Source organism: Semicossyphus pulcher, unplaced genomic scaffold (genome assembly GCF_022749685.1).
Source record: "Semicossyphus pulcher isolate SPU_LCO1_2020_fin unplaced genomic scaffold, fSemPul1.0.p SCAF_9, whole genome shotgun sequence".
NCBI classification, from domain to species: Eukaryota; Metazoa; Chordata; class Actinopteri; order Labriformes; family Labridae; genus Semicossyphus; species Semicossyphus pulcher.
Window position 1 is genome coordinate 27,299,023 of NW_027211770.1, and position 18,126 is coordinate 27,317,148.

An 18,126-nucleotide genomic window follows, 5' to 3' on the forward strand; every position below is an offset into this window, starting at 1 on the left:
GGTGGACGGAGACCTGGATTCTCTCAAAGAGAAATTAGAGTTTCTCTGCCGAGTCATCAAGAACTAACTGAACTAACTAGTTGTTAGTTTACAGTTTCCCCCCCTTTTATACTTACTAGGTCCCGACAGCACGCGGATGTATTTATTTTTATTAATTTATTTGTTAACCTTTTTATTAATTTATCTATTTGGGTAAGCAAGCATCTCCATATTGATTTAACTCTTTAAACTGTTTAATTTCGGTTTACGTCAATGAACTAGGATTTACTAAACAGAGATTAGTTTTTAATTGTGCAACAGAGCTCCGCTTCATTTTAAATCAAAATCTAGTTTTGCGAAACTCCGATTACAACCAATCTTAGATTAAATTTATCCTCGTTGGTGCAGCCCAGCCTGAGAGGCCAAATGGCTCCGTCTCAAGCACAGAGTGAAATAAGAACAAGTTTAAGGCTTTCAAGTCTTTTGAGGCCTTTGACAATAATATTAAATATGCTTTAGTGATTTTCTTTTTACATCAATTATGACATGGACATGTTATAACATGACGAAAACAAAATTAATGAAGCTTAAATACTTCCTCTTAAGTTAAACAACTGATTGCATCAATTAGTGTGACACCAGTGTATGCATACCAGGACAAGATCTTTCGTACAGTCATTTTAGCAAATTTAATGTCTATATGATCAGGTTGTGAGAAAAGGAATAACCTGATAATATAGCAATAAACTTCAACACAGAGCCAGTCTGTCCTTGAATCGTGTCTATTTCTCCAGTTGTGGCCCTGCAGCTCCTCTTTCCATGCAGTACTCCTCCCAGAGCTCATTGAACAAATTCCCCGTCGCCCCGAAAGTACACCCTTGATCCTTTTTGGGGTCACACAACCCCAAATCCATCTTTTTAAAAACAGCACAGAAAACCTGCCGAGAGAGCGGCGTTGCCTCCTTCTCCGTGCAGTGGTTGTAGTAGTGCCTGTAAACCTCGGACATGTTCGAGAAGACCGGCTCCAGGTACAGCTTAGAGATGGACGTCCCGCAGCAGTAAGAGGGCACTTTGGGTAAACTCTCAAGGAAGTCTTTCAGGAACATGTGCTCTGAGGCTTTACGGGACTTCCTCTGTGTTTGCTTCTTGGCGTTTTCCTCTGAATTGTCCTGCTCGGGTGAATTTTGTGCCCAGTTAAGCACTGACCACTCTCCAACCCCCAGAGTGGAGAGGAACATCTTTTTGCAAACTTGTCTTCTATCACCGTCGGCTATCAGATGATACCGCATCGAGACTGATCTTCTCGACTTAGTCCACGGTGCCCGAGTTCGTTCCACTGGGTCACAGTCGACTAATCCGGCCACGTGGATCTTTCTCTGAGTCCAGTTCATCCCCTGCCAGAAACTAGTGAACAGCTTGTCCCTTGCTTCTTCACTGAAGTCTGCACAGAAGCGGTTTGATGCCCTCCTGCAAGCACCGGAGTTGCATCTCTGTCCGATTGTTCTCTGAGCTTTAGTTACAGTTGCGCCGTCTTTCTTACGTTTGCTGATGTACGGTTTGCCCTCCATCCGAAGCTGCTTCTGTCGATTCTGCTTCCATGTTAGAGGCTTGGCAACTCTGGATTTCTTTCTGTTCGGCCCCTCCAGTTCTGGTGGCCCGTTTGTGTCTTTGTCAGGAGCATTAACTTGTTCTGTAAAAACAGGGAAACGTCTTAAACATTATATATTGTGACATTTAAAATAATACACTTATAATACATTTATAATGATATGACAGAGAAACCATTAAATCCTCACATTTAAGGAACTGAAACAATTCAATGTTTGACATTATATCTTGAATGATCAAGCGATTTACCACATGAAGTGTCTGTTGAATAACTGAAAAACTCCTTTTTAAGCCCAAACAAAACCAAAACACTCACCCAGGATATCTTCCACTGTACTACTGTCAACAGAAGAAGCATGGTTCTGTTGTGGGCACTGGAGGACAGCCTTCCTAGTTTCTAATTTGTGTTCATTGGGTCTGTTCTTTCTTGTTCCTCCTTTCTGCGCCCAGTTAAGCACAGACCACTCTCCAATCCCCAGAGTGGACAGGAACATGTTCTTACACACTTGTTTCCTTTTGCCATCCACCAGCAAGTGATAGCGGAGTGAAACTGATCTTCTGGACTGTGATCCCACGGCTCTAGTTCTCTCCACGGGGTCACGATCAACTTGTCCTGCTACATACAGTTTCCTCTGAACCCAGTTCATCTGCTGCCAGAATTCATCAAATACTTCTCTCCTGGCCTCGTCGTCTATTTCATTACAAAGTCGGTTTGATGCCTTTTTGCATGCGCTGGAGGTGCACCTTGGTCCCACTGCTCTTGGTTTTTTTGTCACAATCTCGCCATCTCTTTTGCGTTTGCTCACATACGCTTTGCCCTCCATCCTCAGCTGCTTCTGCTTGTTTTGCTTCCACTCTGTCGGATCTGCGATTTTGGCTTTGGGCTTTTTTCTGCCAGCACCTGCCTTATCCAAATTGGTGTTTGCATTTTTGGAAGCTGTACTTAGAAGTGCTGGAAAACAAACCAACAAACAGAAAAACATCTAAATCAAATATGGGAAGTGGTGAACCGAAATACAGAGGCTTGGTTAAAAGTAACTGGTTTATCAGACACAAATTCATACACTGAATAATGTTATTCTGAATTCAGGTTAAGAACAGCGACATCCCAGATAGACAAAAAGAAAGCTAGACATTGTCAGATAACTATTATTTTAATGTCTTTGCAATTAAGCTGCATTTGGTGACCATGTTTTGAAATTAAACATAAATTAAAGCTTATTGTGACACTGGTGCATGTTCATTATAATCTATGCAGGTAATGTTTTTCTAAGTTAACTAAAAATGTACCAGGATTTACATTTAAAACAAATGTGTAAAAATGTCAACAGTATACAAGCAATTACAAATTTTGCACTCAACTATTTTTTATGTTACAAAATTGACATTTGAATGCCATCTAACAGCTAAAAACAGGATCAAAATTCTTAATGTGGTAGAAGTTGTTCCACTGTTTACATGACTTCCCCACACTGTTACTGTAGGAGCCACATTTTTGGAATGTCGTTATTTTGTTTAGATATATTTGTAGTATTATTTTGGACACTTTGGTCAGCAGTAGATGCACGGGGGTGTGTGTATATCGGGGCACAGGTGACAGGAAGGGGTAGGGACAGATAGGGGGAGCACAAACAGTTCTCACCAGACCAGCCACTGCACAATTTACAGAACCATTGGAAACAAAACGGTATGTTCTTCACTTGTACAACTGCTATATGATCAACTTAACTGCAAATCATGACTGGAAATTCCTTTCTATTGGGCCTGTGTAAGATTTCACCCCTACATGTGGCAAATAGAAAGAAATAGAAATTGGAAAGCTGGAAAAATTGCCATTATAGTTACTTACAGCTGTCGGCACCCAGCGGACCTGTGCTCTGTGACGGAAACTTGGGAATCATCTGTGGTTCTGCATTCACCCCCGAGTGGGACCTTTTTCTGCACAATCCATCTTTATTATACATGTCAGATTTCCTGCTTGCATCAGTGATGTGCAGATGATCTGGATAAAGCAGCACAAAGACATGCTTCATGTTAAGACATGTTGGTAATATTACAGTTACACACACAGACAAACGCTGTCTGAGCTCACCTGGTTGGAAGTGGTGCAGCCCAAAAGTCTCAGTGGGTCTGTGAGCAGGGGGGTCATTGGTGGGTTTGGGATGGAGACCAATATCCTCCATTGCTGCAATGGCTGAAACACAAGAAACAGGTTGTCAGGAGACTTTTACAAGAAAACAAACACTGGCATGCTCTATCAAATGCAGATTTTGACTAGCATTCAGCCTGTTGCCTTAGACGACTAAAAAAACCACTGTTCATCTTTAGTAAAATGGTACACAACACAGCAATGAGTTAAATCCAGATGTTTTGAAGGCTGAAGTAGAAGCAGACGCTGCAGGCCTGCCATTCATAAAAAGGGTAAGTACAAACGGCTGTAATGATGGTTAAATTAAATAATTAGCTTACTTTGTGTTAGGCTAATTCCTAGCATCTCTTCTTCTCACAGGCTAAAGCCACGACTAAGCCTTTTGATATGACAAGTATTTTCGTGTTTGCTTACATAGTGTTATACATTTGAAGACGTCTCGTAGACCTGTCGGTTCCATCCAGATTAAATCTTAGTTTTCCACTCACTGCCGGCTGTTTACTCCATTACGGCTACGACTCGAAACTCACCGTCTACCGGCTCAGTTAGCTCACGTTTTAGTTTGATAAATCATCTAACAGTCGAATCAGAGGAGGTTCCTACTGGCAGCTGCCATGTCTGCGCATGCGCATTGGCGTTAAAGGTGGGTCTGCTTGTTCATGTTCTCTCACTCGGCAACAGATAAATACAAAATAAATTGAATTCAGACAGTGATGGAAGAAGAATTAAAAAGTAAAATCACGTCAAACTAACAGTACAAGTAAACAAGTAAACGCCCTACATTCAAAACCTTATTTCAGTAAAGTATGTCATCAATTTTCCCAAAGTTTCAAAAATAAAAGTACTCTTTCTACGTTTAATGATACCTGTCAGTGTTTTACTAGTATATATTATGTATTTGGATTATTATTACACCTGCATTAATGTGTATGGAACATATAATAACTATGTGTATATTTTGTGACAGCTTTGTGACAATGCATTTACCAGCTAAAGTCAGTGTTAAATTGTTTATTTAGTTTCAGAAGAAGGAGGAATATTTAATCCTGCTGTTTATCAGAAAATTGATGAATGTACTACAGTATTAACTATGGTTTTCACTGAGCAAGGAGGGTAAAACAATTGGAGGCTCCAATTAAACATTATCTAGTAGCTAGACAAATAAGATGTTGAAGAGTGCACATAAAAAACTGCACATAGAGTAAAGAACATGTATCTAAAGTAAATCTACTGCCGCTGTGACTGGCATCATTAATGCAGCATTTTACTGCTTCAGCCGGTGGAGGTGGATCTACTTCACTACATACAGTTTAGTATTTTAGTCCCTTGGTTCCCAATCTAAAGGCTTGACCTCTCCTAAGGGTCACAAGCTAAATCTGAGTGGTCATGACATGATTAATGGGGCAGGAAAGAAGCAAAAACAAAGTTCCGCTGCAATAAGTTTATTTTCATCTTTCCAACTTTTTCCTTATCTTTGCTTTTTTGTGAAATGGCCCATTTGACCTCTTTGGGCCTCATCAGATATTCAGATTAAACAAACTGATTTCCAGTTTAATTCCATGCTACTTTATGCTTGTATTTCACTACAATGCCCAGGGAAATATACTTTAACTCATTAGTCAAAGTAGCCCAACCTTGACCAGTAAAATGCTGCTTAGACATTCATTTACCTACAACAGTGATATTACCGCCATGAGTCAGAGCCTCTTTCTATTTGCCTGGGCACTGACATGTGCTGTATAAATAATCTGGAAACATTTTCTAAGCACAAGTTATTTTGAGAATCTTGCAAGCAGATAGTTTAAAACAAAAAAAGGACACTTATAGCTCATCCTCCTTCTGACATGAAAGCTGGAGAAGGAAGGAAGTGATCAGGGAGTTCAAAGTGTCTGCTCAGGGTGTCATCCTTCAGTTGTCCCAAAGCTGCAACACAAGGCAAAGATATCGCTCCCACAGGGGCAGGAAATGACTCATTGCACGTCAACAGGTTCATTGCACGTCAACAATTTTTTTGTTATTTAATTTATTTGTACATAAACAACCTCTTCATGGGTGTACATTCATATTGATTTCTTTGCACTAGTTATATTGTTTACAATTACAGAAACCCTTGACTAGTTTTAGAGATATTACCTTATTAACTTTTTTCACCTTGGCTACTTGTTTGTACTTCTACTTGTTTTTATTAGGCCAGTGTCTCTCGAGAAGTCAAACAGAGCAGGGCAAAGTGTGCATTCTATTACATTTAAGTTTGTGTTGCATTGTTCATTGCAGTTTTTATGTAGTTTTAGTTTTTTTGGAAATTGTGGTTAATATCTTTATTTCATTAACGAAGTTTTTCTCGCTGCTAGTTTTAGTTTTTGTCTTCGTTTTCGTTAACTATAATAACCATGCTGTGTGCACATAATTGTCATATAAATCTGATACAGATTATGATGTTCAGACAGTGGCGCTGTTTCAACTTCTGTCCACAAGATGGCGCTGTTGGACTATTTAAAGCTTAACATAAGACGTACCATATCACCACTGTACTGTACACATGTGGTTACCAGAACAGACATACACTGTCGTTGCTGTTTTTTAACAAAACTTTATGAAAGCAGGACTTGGGTAGTTACGGTAAAATGTGTTTCATTCCTTGCTGGTTTTCTTCCGTCACGTTGGCAGACAGCAGAGGGGACTTACCGTCGTGTGAGACTATAAATATTTACTTTCGGTTTCTTTTTGGCAGTTAGAGCTCGCGCGTCGTCTCAACCGGTAACATTAGCTGTTGGGGAAGCGTTAGCTGACTGTTTTAGTGTATTAGGGGAAATATCGGCGTCTCGTTACGTTCTTAGACGATTTGCAAACCTCCAAAACATCAAAGTCGGCTCATCGGAAAGAAATGTGAGTTTAATGTAACTGAATTGCTAACTTAGCCAAAATGAGCTAGCTAACATTCTTGTAACTAACGTACTGTAACATTAGCAAACATTCTGACTTGGTACTTCTAATAGTAGGGTTAAATGTAGGAGTGTTTTGCTCATTTCCGTGTTTCTGTGGACGTTTTAGTCTTGGGATTACTGCCAACCTGTTTAAAAGAAATCAGCAGTGTAGATGAAAACGAAAGTAATGTAGATCATAATCAGCTGCAAAGTGAAAGAAAGTTCTCCTCATTGTTTGTGAAGGTCATGAAGTGAAAATTATTATTATAAAAATCATAGGCATACAAAATACATGTACAGGCACAGGTGGGTTGAATTTTATAGAAGCCTACCTAACTTAAAATCAAACACAGCTCTATGAGCTTGCTACAACTTAACAAACAATCAAAGTGTCTTTAAGATATCTAAACAATGTATACATACAAGAAATACTGGAGAAAAAAAGGATTGCAATAACATCAATGCACTGCTTTCCTACGGTGTTAGCATGCTTCATTTACATCCTTCAAGAGAAAGAGAGGTGACATTGAAGTGAAGCAGTAAAGCTTTCCTAAATGACTTGAACTCTGTACCTTAGTAAAAAAAACCATAAACCAGGGCTACAGGGTTACAAAATCAATTGGGACAGATTTTAAAACCAGAAACTGTAGATGGGCCAGACATTTTCAGCAGCCTATTTAAAAGCCTTTTGTTTTTTTTAGCTTTTGGTCGTAATACATTTAAAAAAAAATGTTATTTGTGATTTGCCTCAATGTGGTGCCTCCAAAAATTATATTCTGTAACTTCTGCAACAAACTCATTACAATTAAAACACATTGGTTTGGCATTTGAAGATGGCGGTAAAATGAACAAGTATTTCCCAGTCTAGGCAGGGTTAAACCGTCCGATTTCAATGTCAATTTTATGTTTCAGGGTTTACATATTTTTAGTAGGGAACTCTAACTTTGTGCCTGTCAATAGCCAAATGTTTTGAAGAGCTACTAGCGTGGTTGGTTTTGTGTCACATGACAAAGTGTTGATTTGTGAAAGATATCCTGATTGGCAGAATACCTATCATGCTGGTTTTGCTTCCTGACAGCTACGGATTTTAGACCATGCTCGCTGTGCTGTAACTATTTCAGCTACACAGTAACATTGATATTGACATATACTTTTTGTAATTAAAATAGGTATTAAAATAGCCTATTTAATTCAAGCTTGCTGGGCCACATGGGAGGTTGCTTCTAGGCCAGATGTGGCCCGTAGGCCGCCAAGTGAATAGGCCTGCTATAGACTGTATAAGTAAGGGTAAAAACTGAAAATCAATAGATGAGGTGTTGTAATAGTTAACCCCAGACTTAATTAACCAAGAGGTTAAATTAAATTGTAAGTGTATTGTAAATCTATGTTAGCCCCACCAGTGGAACCTGAATTTGTGTGTGACGGTTGACTTGAATCCCTCTGACCCTCTTTGTCACTTGTATTTGCAGATCCTGTGCACGATGCAGAAAATGAGCTACTTCTTCCCTGTACTCTTTGTGTGCCTGGATGTGTGTGTGGTGCACGCCCTCCGCTTGGCCCAGCTCTCTTCTGTCCTTCTCTCGCATCCGTTCATCGCCCTGTGGGGAGGGAGCTTGACCAGGGCTGTTCTCCTCACCCTCATCGTCCTCACCTCCCCTGGAAGCCTGCCGTGCATGTGCAGCTTCGAGGGCCTGCAGAGTTTAGGAGTCCTTTGCTTCCACTTCCCGGTGTACACCACTCTTCTCCGGGTGCTGGGACAGTCCACTGATGAGGAAGTGTGGGGGTGGCATTCTTGGGAAAGGGTAGGTTGCTGTGTAATGTGTTTGAAACCATAGTAAGTTGCAGGATGGATATAGGCATGTTAGAAGGGCACATGAACCACTGTGGCTGGTGGTGTGTTGGTGGAAAAATTGAAGATAACAGATGCTCAGTACAGCTTAGAAGTCTTGTTTGCAAAAGTTAATTTCTCCAAAAAAACAGAATTTTAAACAAACATGAATGCCTTACAAATGATAATGGATATATGCCCTGCTTAAGGAATGTGTACCGTACCTGAGTGTGTCCATTTTATTTCAGTTTTTACCTAATTTCTACGACACTGCAGAGGGAGAAAATAGATTTCACTTACAAAGTAAAAGTTATGTGTTGACCACCTTTATCTCTAGTACATTTAAATCATAGCAAAAGATACAAGACACTTTTTAGATTAAGATTTGACTTACAAAACCTGTTATGAGTTTATGAAATAAAGAGCATAGGTACAGATTAATAGAATACCCAACAATATAATTTTATTAAAACAAGCTGCACTTGCACTGAATCAATATTTTACAGTATTAGACTGACAGAGGAGTTATGCTTGAGTAATATTTGTAAGTCACTTTTCACCACAGCCACCCTGCTACTCAAAATTCAGAACTCGTGCTTTTGAGGAGGAAATAGTAAAGCTATCTTGAACAGAAAAGCATTTTCTACCAATATTAAGACACTCTGACTTTTAGAAATATATTTGGTGTTAGAAAATGGTTTAATTAACTCACTTTCTTGATCTATTTATCCCATTTTGTGTATGTAAGGATTTTAGAACCTGCCACTGCAATATTAAAGTACTCTTTTATACGCTTTTGAGGCTGCAACAGGAACAAGACTGAAACTAAAACCAAACCACCTGAAGAGAAAGAGAAATCCAGAAATCTTCCTCTTTCATCCGCACATTTATCCGAATCATCTGCAGCATGAAACTGTTTATATCTAAAGTTATTTGTGCACTGAACCCGTCATATTTGTTGCAGGTGTTACAGGGTTATGTTGTGACAGCAGTGGCATGGCTCTACTGGAGTCGGTATGCCTTATCTCTTTTGCTCTCCTGGGGTCGATACATCTCATCTCTGTGGTCGAGGGCGCCGTCCGACGAGCCCAAAGACCACACTGGTGCCTCCCTGAAGAGACTGATTGGATATATGATGCCCTATCGTGAGCGCTTTGTTGCTGTGCTGTCCCTTGTTGTTCTCTCATCTTATGGTAAGTTAGACCAAACCTCAGACCTAAAAAGTTTGGAGTTATTTCCTGCAGTTCTCTCTGTATTTCTAATATTGTGAGGCTTGAAAAGACCACACTATCTTGAATCGATACATGTTGATAAATTGAAATTAAAGGGCAATTCAGATCAGGTCATATGTAAGACTAAATTCTTCCTTCAGGCTGTAAAAACTCCACTGACTCTGTTGCCTCCCCAAAGATCAATATTGTAACAATGTGACCTTTTGACCTCAGGTGAGATGGCCATTCCTCAGTACACTGGTCGTGTGGCTGACTGGATCATAAATGAAGAAGCTCCTGATGCGTTTACAGAGGCCATCACATTCATGACACTGATGACTATCGGCAGGTTTGTTACTAAGCAGTCAAAGAATTTGTTTTAGTTGATTTGTTGAAAGGAGCAGTTCGCTCCTGGAAAAAGCCACTGTCAGTCAAAGCTGGTGTTCTCTGTAGATGTAGATGTATCAGAAAGTTGTACAAACAGCTCGTGGTTTCTCCCATTCTACATTCCTACAACACCCAGCGTGCATTGCGCCCCTCACTCTGAAAGGAACGGCCCAGCGAGACGTTGGAGTGAAATACTACCGTTTCACTGCAGGCAATGGGTCAGAGCGGTACAGAATCCGAAATATGTGAAGAATATACCGGTGGATTGTCTAAAAATTTTTAGGTCTGCAGTCTACATTTCAAACCTGACGATTTTGAACGAGACGTGACATCTGAGACGGGCGTCATAGATTGAAGTAGTGTAGTTTAGCCAGCTCCCTGGCCTCCGCCGGATGACGCATTTTATGTCGTCTGGCGGAGGTTTTCCAGGGCCCATCTGAGAAGTGGATAGTGCCTCTAAAGGCACAGAGCGAAGCTGCATTTTTTTCCGACCATAATGGCATTAGCTCCCCATAATAGCATGATAGGACTCTGGTTGAAAATCAGCGAACTGGCTCTTTAAAACACAAATAGCAATACACATCTAAAATGATGTGTGTGGGTGTGGTAGAAACCTTTAAATGGCTTGTTCAGTGTAAAATTCATCCATCTGGGAAAACATCAATTATAGTTTTCCAGGTTTGAATTTTGAAAAGATTTTATACTGTAATCGATTTAGATTAAAATGTTATTTAACTTTAACACTAGTGGAATTGTTTAATTGTATTTGCTTTTATTATATTCTTCACACAAAATTACAATTTATGCAGAAAATAAAACTCAAAGACAAACCAAGTGTTTGTTCAGACAAGGAACGTTGACCATGACTTTTTTAGATTTCTACAAAAAAGAAAAACTGTTCAATTTGATAATAACTAACTAAAGCAGAGGTGGTATTTGAGAGTTTGACATGATCTTTATAGTGATGATTTGTTTGCCTAACACTGTGATTTTCTGTGTTGTATGTTTCAGTGCTGTGCTCGAGTTCTTTTGTGACCTCATGTACAACGTCACCATGAGCTGCGTTCACACTTCTGTGCAGGGATCCGTCTTCCAGGCTGTGATCAAACAGGAGATTGCATTCTTTGATGCCAATCCGACAGGTAAACAGTATATACTTACTCAACAGGGTGAGGTACAGTTTCATACACAGACGGTCATCATGAAAAAATCCCTAAACTATTTTTCCTTGCACCTGTTGTACAGGCTTTTAATTTTCTTATTTTTATAATCTTCCTATTAGATAAACATGACAGAATTAGTGTTGAACAAATAGGGACATATAAGAACAAATGAGAAGTGTTTTATTGTCTCTTTTCTCAGGTGAACTGGTTTCCCGCATTACTACTGATGCCAACGACATGAGCGAGACCCTGAGTGAGAAACTAAGTCTTCTGATGTGGTACGCGGCACGCTTCGCCTTCCTCTTATACTTCATGGTGAGCCAGTCCTGGAAAATGACCCTGCTCACCTGCATGGGACTGCCCATCCTCTGGGTCATACCTGAGGTCACAGGACACTTCCACCAGGTACAGAGGATCCTTAAATCTTCCTGACTTATTAAAGCTGCTCTTACAAATACTATTTTATTAACAATGAATGAAAACAAATAATATAATATTAGTTAATATCTTCAAATGTGGCACACACATTGACTCGGACTGAGGGATGAGCTGATTAGATTTTGGTGGTCAAAGGTCAAGATCATGGCCTCAAGAACATCTTGCCATGGCTTTTTGGAGATTTGAGTCCCCAGATGGACATAAAACATGTTACTGTGTCAACAAATCGTCTGTAAAAAGAGATGTGCTTACTGTGCTAAATGCAATTTTAAGGAAGAATATCATATGCAAGTAAACTCCCACACACTGTCCAACTTGCAGAAAATGTATTTATTTTCTTGCAACGTTTCTGTTTGTTAACAGGGGCTGGCCAACTTGAGCAGGGAGTATAAACTAATTAATAAATCACATCCGGCTCCTGACTAAGTAAACACATCATAATCAAACACAATGTTAAAGAAATGATCCATAACAAATGATCAATTCACAAATTCAAGTTAAAGGAAACCATTAAGGTACCAAAGGGCTACATTCCAACCAAAACAGAAAACATGACAGTAAAAGGAAAAACCACATCCCAGACAGCTGTTTGACCTTGATTGTGTCTTTTGGTCATGTTTGAAACATATCAAATATCTTTCTTTTTTATCCATGTTTCAGTCTATTGCCGTGAAGGTACAGCAGTCACTGGCTAATGCCAACCAGGTGGCCACAGAGACCTTCTCATGCATGAAGACAGTGAGGAGTTTTGCCAACGAGGACGGAATGACCGAGAGGTACAGAGGGAAGCTGGAGGATACGTACGCCCTTAATAAGCAGGAAGCAGCAGCCTATGCTGCCTCTACCTGGGCTAACAGCGTAAGTTGATTACATATCTGGATAATAAAGTGTGCAGTGATTTCTTTGCATGTTTGTCAGTGGTGTTTGTGTATGAGAAATGTAGGTTTGAACCCTGGAGGATGTAGCAAAATATGCATGTAGTGTGTGAAATGTCACCTAACTAGACATTTTACTGCTGGACAGTTGTGTGTTCCATTTCATTTGTACTGCCAGAGAAAGTAATAAAATACAGAGAGAAAATAAAATACAGAGAAACTTAAATGAGAGCAAGAGGAAGGAATAAAGAAAAACAAGGAAATATTCTAATAATCTCCATTAGTTCAGACATCTTGAAATTCTGCTTGTCTGCATGTATGTTGAAGTGCAGGGAATACTTTTGAATACTATTTCATGCTGTTCTTTTCATGTGTAAACCATTGTTTATGTTTTTCCAGATGGCCACTCTGGCGCTGAAGGTGTTTATTCTGTACTACGGAGGGACTCTTGTGACCAGGGGGACAGTCAGCAGTGGAGACCTGGTGTCATTCGTGCTCTTCGAGCTGCAGTTCGCATCTGCCGTTGAGGTGAGTCGCAGGCCAAGATAAAGTTTAAAAAAAATCTGTGTTTTATTCTTGTTTCTTATTAAATCCTATTATATTGTTCAAAAGAAAATAAACACTTAAGTCTTATTAAAGATGCCACATTCTACCACCTCTCTTCCAGGCTGTCATGCGGTATTACCCGGAGGTGAGGAAGGCAATCGGTGAATCTGAGAAGATCTTTGAATATTTGGATCGCAAACCTAACATACCCACCGACGGCACTTTGTCCCCCAAAAGTCTTGAGGGACACGTTCAATTCAAAAAAGTTGCATTTTCCTATTCTGAAAAGACAGACAAAAACAATCTTGTGCTCAAGGTATGTATTTATACATATTAACTCCTGTGTGGTTATTTTATTTACGATTAAAATGACTTTTTAATGCATCCTGTTCCTCTCCTTCACCAGGGCGTGTCTCTGGATATTAAACCAGGCCAAATCACCGCCCTTGTGGGCCTTAACAGATCAGGGAAGTCCACCTGTGTTAAGCTGCTGGAGAGATTTTACCAGCCCACAACAGGGGAGATCCTCCTGGATGGGAAACCACTGAAAAGCTACAAAGACCAGTACCTACATGAGAAGGTGGATTGTCACGAGGCATTATTCCTCATTTGTTTTTTAATATAATAAGCCGACATTGTCATCTAATGCAAAATTTGGGCCCCCATCGTAGACTGTAACCTCTTGGTCAGAAAAATGAGTGCATTAAACCTGCATTCTTTCCTATGGTCAGCCGGGGCCGGCTCCACTGGATGCAAAAGAGGTCAAGCTGTGCGCAAGTCTGACAGAAAATGAGCATTCTTCTCATTTGAGTTATCTACTCGGTAAACATTTTCCTCTGAGTTTATGGCCTCAATTGTTGTGAGTCTTCCTCAATATAGCAGGATGTTCATTTTCTAAATTATGGTCCCATTCAGAGTAAAGTGGATGATAAACGAGGGGATGCTTTTCAGGCATGACTACCACAGCAACATAAAATATGTCTTGTTCAGTTGTACTTAAAGACTCTCTGAGCAGTCGGCTGTTTTCTTTTGGTAAGAACATTTTTTTCGAGCTGGTTTTAAGCTAGCTAAAATCAGCATCACACCAAATATTACTGTTACTATTAATTACAAATGCACCTTGTCAACCAAGTTCTAGTATTAGCTGATGACTAAGCGTTTGCAAACTGCTTGCTCCTTCTATGCTCCCTGACCTTAGATCACATTGATGTCTTAAACTTGGTTTTATGTATATATAAATATATCTAAGAGACTAGTTTTAGTATAGTCTCACCTCTTATCTGAGATCCTGAGGGTTGTTTGCAAAGTGCTTCAATCCAACTCGTTTTTTAAACTGGCAAAGAAGAAGCATAAATACTGTACGTTTTATTTGAACCTACAGTTTAAAAGACATGATGAACCAAACCTGTGAGGGTGAGGTGCTGACACCCACAGGGCATCATCATATCATTGTACCACGAAATTGACTAAAATTCAAGATGACACACAGTACTGAATTCTGTAGCTGTGACCATAAAAAGGAAATGAAATAAAAGTAGCCCTGAGCTTAACAATTCTAATGATATAAGGAAGGTGATTCACAGTTCATTGAAAGCTTCCACTCCGATTCCTCCAAATGGGTCTTTAATTTCATTGCTTCGCTCCCGTTTTATCCGTCTCCTGACACTTCTTTTGTATAATGTCGGCTGGTTACAGAACTGAGAGGACACTTTCACGCTCTTATCGACTAGTTTTATTCTGCTGTTGCCCTCATTGTGAACCATTCTCAGAGAAAGCTGTGACAGTCGCAAAGTCACTAACTTTTCCTTTTCATCTAATCTGTTTATAGATTGCTGTGGTGAGCCAAGATTGTGTGCTGTTTGCTCGCTCTGTGCGGGAGAACATCAAGTACGGCTTAGAGGATGCCTCTGATGAGGAGATGTACAGGGCTGCCAAGCTGGCTAGTGCTCACGACTTCATATTGGAACTGTCAAATGGATATGACACAGGTTCGACCCCTTAACTCAGCATCTATCAGAGGGAATGTTAAAGAGGGGGTATTATGCTGTTTCACATTTTAAGACTTATATATATAATTTTACAATGTTGGATGTCCTGACTAAACGTGGGTGAAGTTTAAAAAAAAAAAGACCCTTGAAGATGTTAAAAGTCCAAAATTCAATTCAATTTTTTCTCATTTGTTTTCTGCTAGCTACATTAGCTAAGAAGCTCGCTGTCTCAGCATAGTAAGCTTTTGGAAAACTTGACTCCATTAATAATTTTCAACAGGTTAATGCAATTATATCTGTTGCTCATCTTGGTCCAGGTTGCTATAATTTTAGCGATTATATAATGTGGAGTTATTGTTAAACACCACTAGGAAGTACTGAAAAAATGTGAAGCAAATATAACGTATCGCAGACCACATTGTTCCCATTGGTTATCAATCATATTTTTGGCTGACCGCCGGGGTCAGCCCTACACATGGGTCTGTATGTGACTGACTGAGTAACTGACTGACTGACTGACTGACTGACTGACGGTACTTTCACAGCTGTAGAGAGAGAGTTGCAACATCGGAATGGTGGATCATGGAGTATATTGGACCTCCACTGACGCGAGTCTCTGTCTTTACGACTCTGGATACTTTGTTAGGGGAGTAGGCGGGGCTGCGGTCAGCCAGATACTAGGTTTTGACCTAGTCTTGTTATACTATTGTTGGTATACTTAATTGCATTCTACGTGGTATTAAAAAGGACTGAAACAGTCTTGAATATAACCCTGCAGAAACTCTATGTACAGTGTTGACTTTTGGTCTTGGCCAGTGCAACAGACACTTACTATATCTGAAAGATGTCCATAAACAGAATAACAGTACGCTTTTATGTCGGACAGATGCTGGAGAGAAGGGAGGCCAGGTGTCTGGAGGCCAGAAGCAGCGCATTGCCATTGCCAGAGCTTTAATCAGACGTCCTAAAATCCTGATCCTGGACAATGCCACCAGTGACCTGGACCCAGAAAATGAATACCAGGTAGAACATTTTGGAGTTTCTCATATTCAGCTCTTAGTTTACAATTTCTCTACATATCTACAGTAACACCAAGTTGTGTTTCTACTCAACAGGTCCAACAAGCTTTGTTTAATGAAAATAAGGACTGCACTGTGCTTATGATATCCAACAAGCTGAGTGCTGTAGAGAAGGCCAATCATATAATTGTGCTCAACGATGGGATGGTGAAGGAGGAAGGCTGTCACGATGAGCTGATGGAGAAAGACGGCCTTTATGCTGAGCTGGTGAGAAAGCAGAACACGGGCTTTCAACGTCAAGGACAGGAGGAAAATGATGCACAATGATACGTGCAGGTGGTGGATGTACTAAAGCCGGAGAAGCAGAAGAGTTAGAGGAAGGTTGCTGGTTAAGTGTCCACACTTTAGGCTGCATAAGCCAAATTTGAACATACACAATGAAAAACCTTCTGATTCTCTCCTACTGCCTTGTATCAGTCTGCTCAGCCCCTGCCATCAAATAACACAAAACATGCTGCCCATTTGGCTGGAGCAGTAAGTAAAGTGGTCAGCTGTGATGAGAAGACTGGTTCTTTAAGTCACCCAGTTTATTTTCTTCATCCACCACAAGCAAATCTATTCATAAATAACTCTTTTGGTTTTGTCATATTTAATACACCCCCTCCAGCACTGCGCTGTGCTACTGGATAAGCACGCCAACGAGAGACTGTTGCTAAGCAGAGAAGACTTGTAGAACCTGACTTATAATATGAAGATTATTTCATGAGTACAAGTCTTGTTAGTGTTTTTGCCCACTAATAACTCTTCCCTTCTTCATGCACTTTTAAAGTAAGTTAAGTTGTACTTGAAATCCTTTCACAAATGTCAGGAAAGATGTAAACATACTCGCTCTTTCAGAAGCCCTTAAATGAGTTGTCTGAACCCCAACAGCACCAGAAAGGAAGATTTGGATAAATGCTTTATCAGGGTATAATGGCATTTATATTGTGATATTTATGTATATTACAATACATTTTCTAGGAATTAAATATATTTTACAAGTGACATATGAAGATATTTTCTTCACATTGATGCAGAAATCAAGCCCTGGTCATTGATTTGAAACACTGCCCACAATGGTCTAATACAAAATGTAAAATAACCATGAATGTTCCCATGGTGTTGATCACCCTATCATCCAACCAGAGATATAATGTGAAACCTCCAAAATCCATAAGTCAGAGACTGATAGTTATCTTGAAGAGAGTTTCTGATAGTCACACACGTAGACTGTATAAAAAGATATATATGTCTATATATACAGTCATTGGTCACATACTGTATTGCTTTATATGCTTTGCAAATGTAGGTGCAGAGTCGATCAATCTGCCAGCTTTTTGTGGTATGTTAGATTGAGTTTTTTATTTCTGTTATAATGTATTTTTCTTATGTGTCTTTTTTTTTTATTTTGTACTTTTCTCTGTATGAATGTTTAGAATAATAATGAATGTTATTACATTAAATCTTTTATCAATCTTTTTTTCTTTTGGCTTTACAGTCGCAAAGCTTTAGTTAGAGCTACTCTGTGAAAGAGGTTGCAATAAAGAAAATTGAAATCATCACGTTTGCAAGTGATTGTGTGTAGTTCCCCTTTTTTGCAAAAACCTGACCTGGAAGAAGTAATTTGGAGCCCTATCATATCACTCTTATATGTGTTTATTCTTGCTTGCACTTAAAGGGGCAATCCACCAATTTCACTGAGTGCTACTCAGTAAAAAACAATCCCATAGTCGCCCCAGAGGGAGCTTTTCAAAGTTGAAAAACAAAAGGTTATCTCAACTTGGGCTTGGAGTTTAAAACTTAATGGAAATCTTGAGTTACAAATTAAAAATGAGAGGTTTGAAAAATGTAAGCATTTACAAGAAGCTGGGCTCTAAATAAAAAAGTTGAGTTGCTTTATGTGAATTGCAGGCTTAAGAGATTTTTGGACCTTGATCTAAAAGGGATAAGACACAAGATATCTAAGCCTAAG

General features: G+C 39.6%; 2 protein-coding genes across 2 annotated transcripts; one reads left to right on the forward strand and one right to left on the reverse strand.

Annotated features, from left to right (window-relative positions):
- Positions 1-530: 530 nt before the first annotated feature.
- LOC138584233 (uncharacterized) lies at positions 531-4,352 on the reverse strand. The gene is made up of 4 exons (XM_069656410.1): positions 4,340-4,352; positions 3,680-3,781; positions 1,904-2,539; positions 531-1,669 (listed from the first exon to the last, which is right to left on the reverse strand). The coding sequence occupies exons 1-4, from the start codon at positions 4,350-4,352 to the stop codon at positions 762-764; spliced, it is 1,659 nt and encodes a 552-aa protein (XP_069512511.1). The 3' UTR covers positions 531-761.
- A 3,777-nt stretch (positions 4,353-8,129) lies between these two features.
- tap1 (transporter 1, ATP-binding cassette, sub-family B (MDR/TAP)) lies at positions 8,130-17,713 on the forward strand. The gene is made up of 12 exons (XM_069656930.1): positions 8,130-8,462; positions 9,453-9,681; positions 9,934-10,048; positions 11,098-11,228; positions 11,449-11,654; positions 12,348-12,545; positions 12,962-13,090; positions 13,230-13,424; positions 13,515-13,688; positions 14,937-15,096; positions 15,983-16,119; positions 16,212-17,713. Exons 1-12 carry the CDS (start codon positions 8,142-8,144, stop codon positions 16,440-16,442), a joined length of 2,226 nt encoding a protein of 741 aa, XP_069513031.1. The 5' UTR covers positions 8,130-8,141; the 3' UTR covers positions 16,443-17,713.
- The last annotated feature ends 413 nt before the right edge of the window (positions 17,714-18,126 follow it).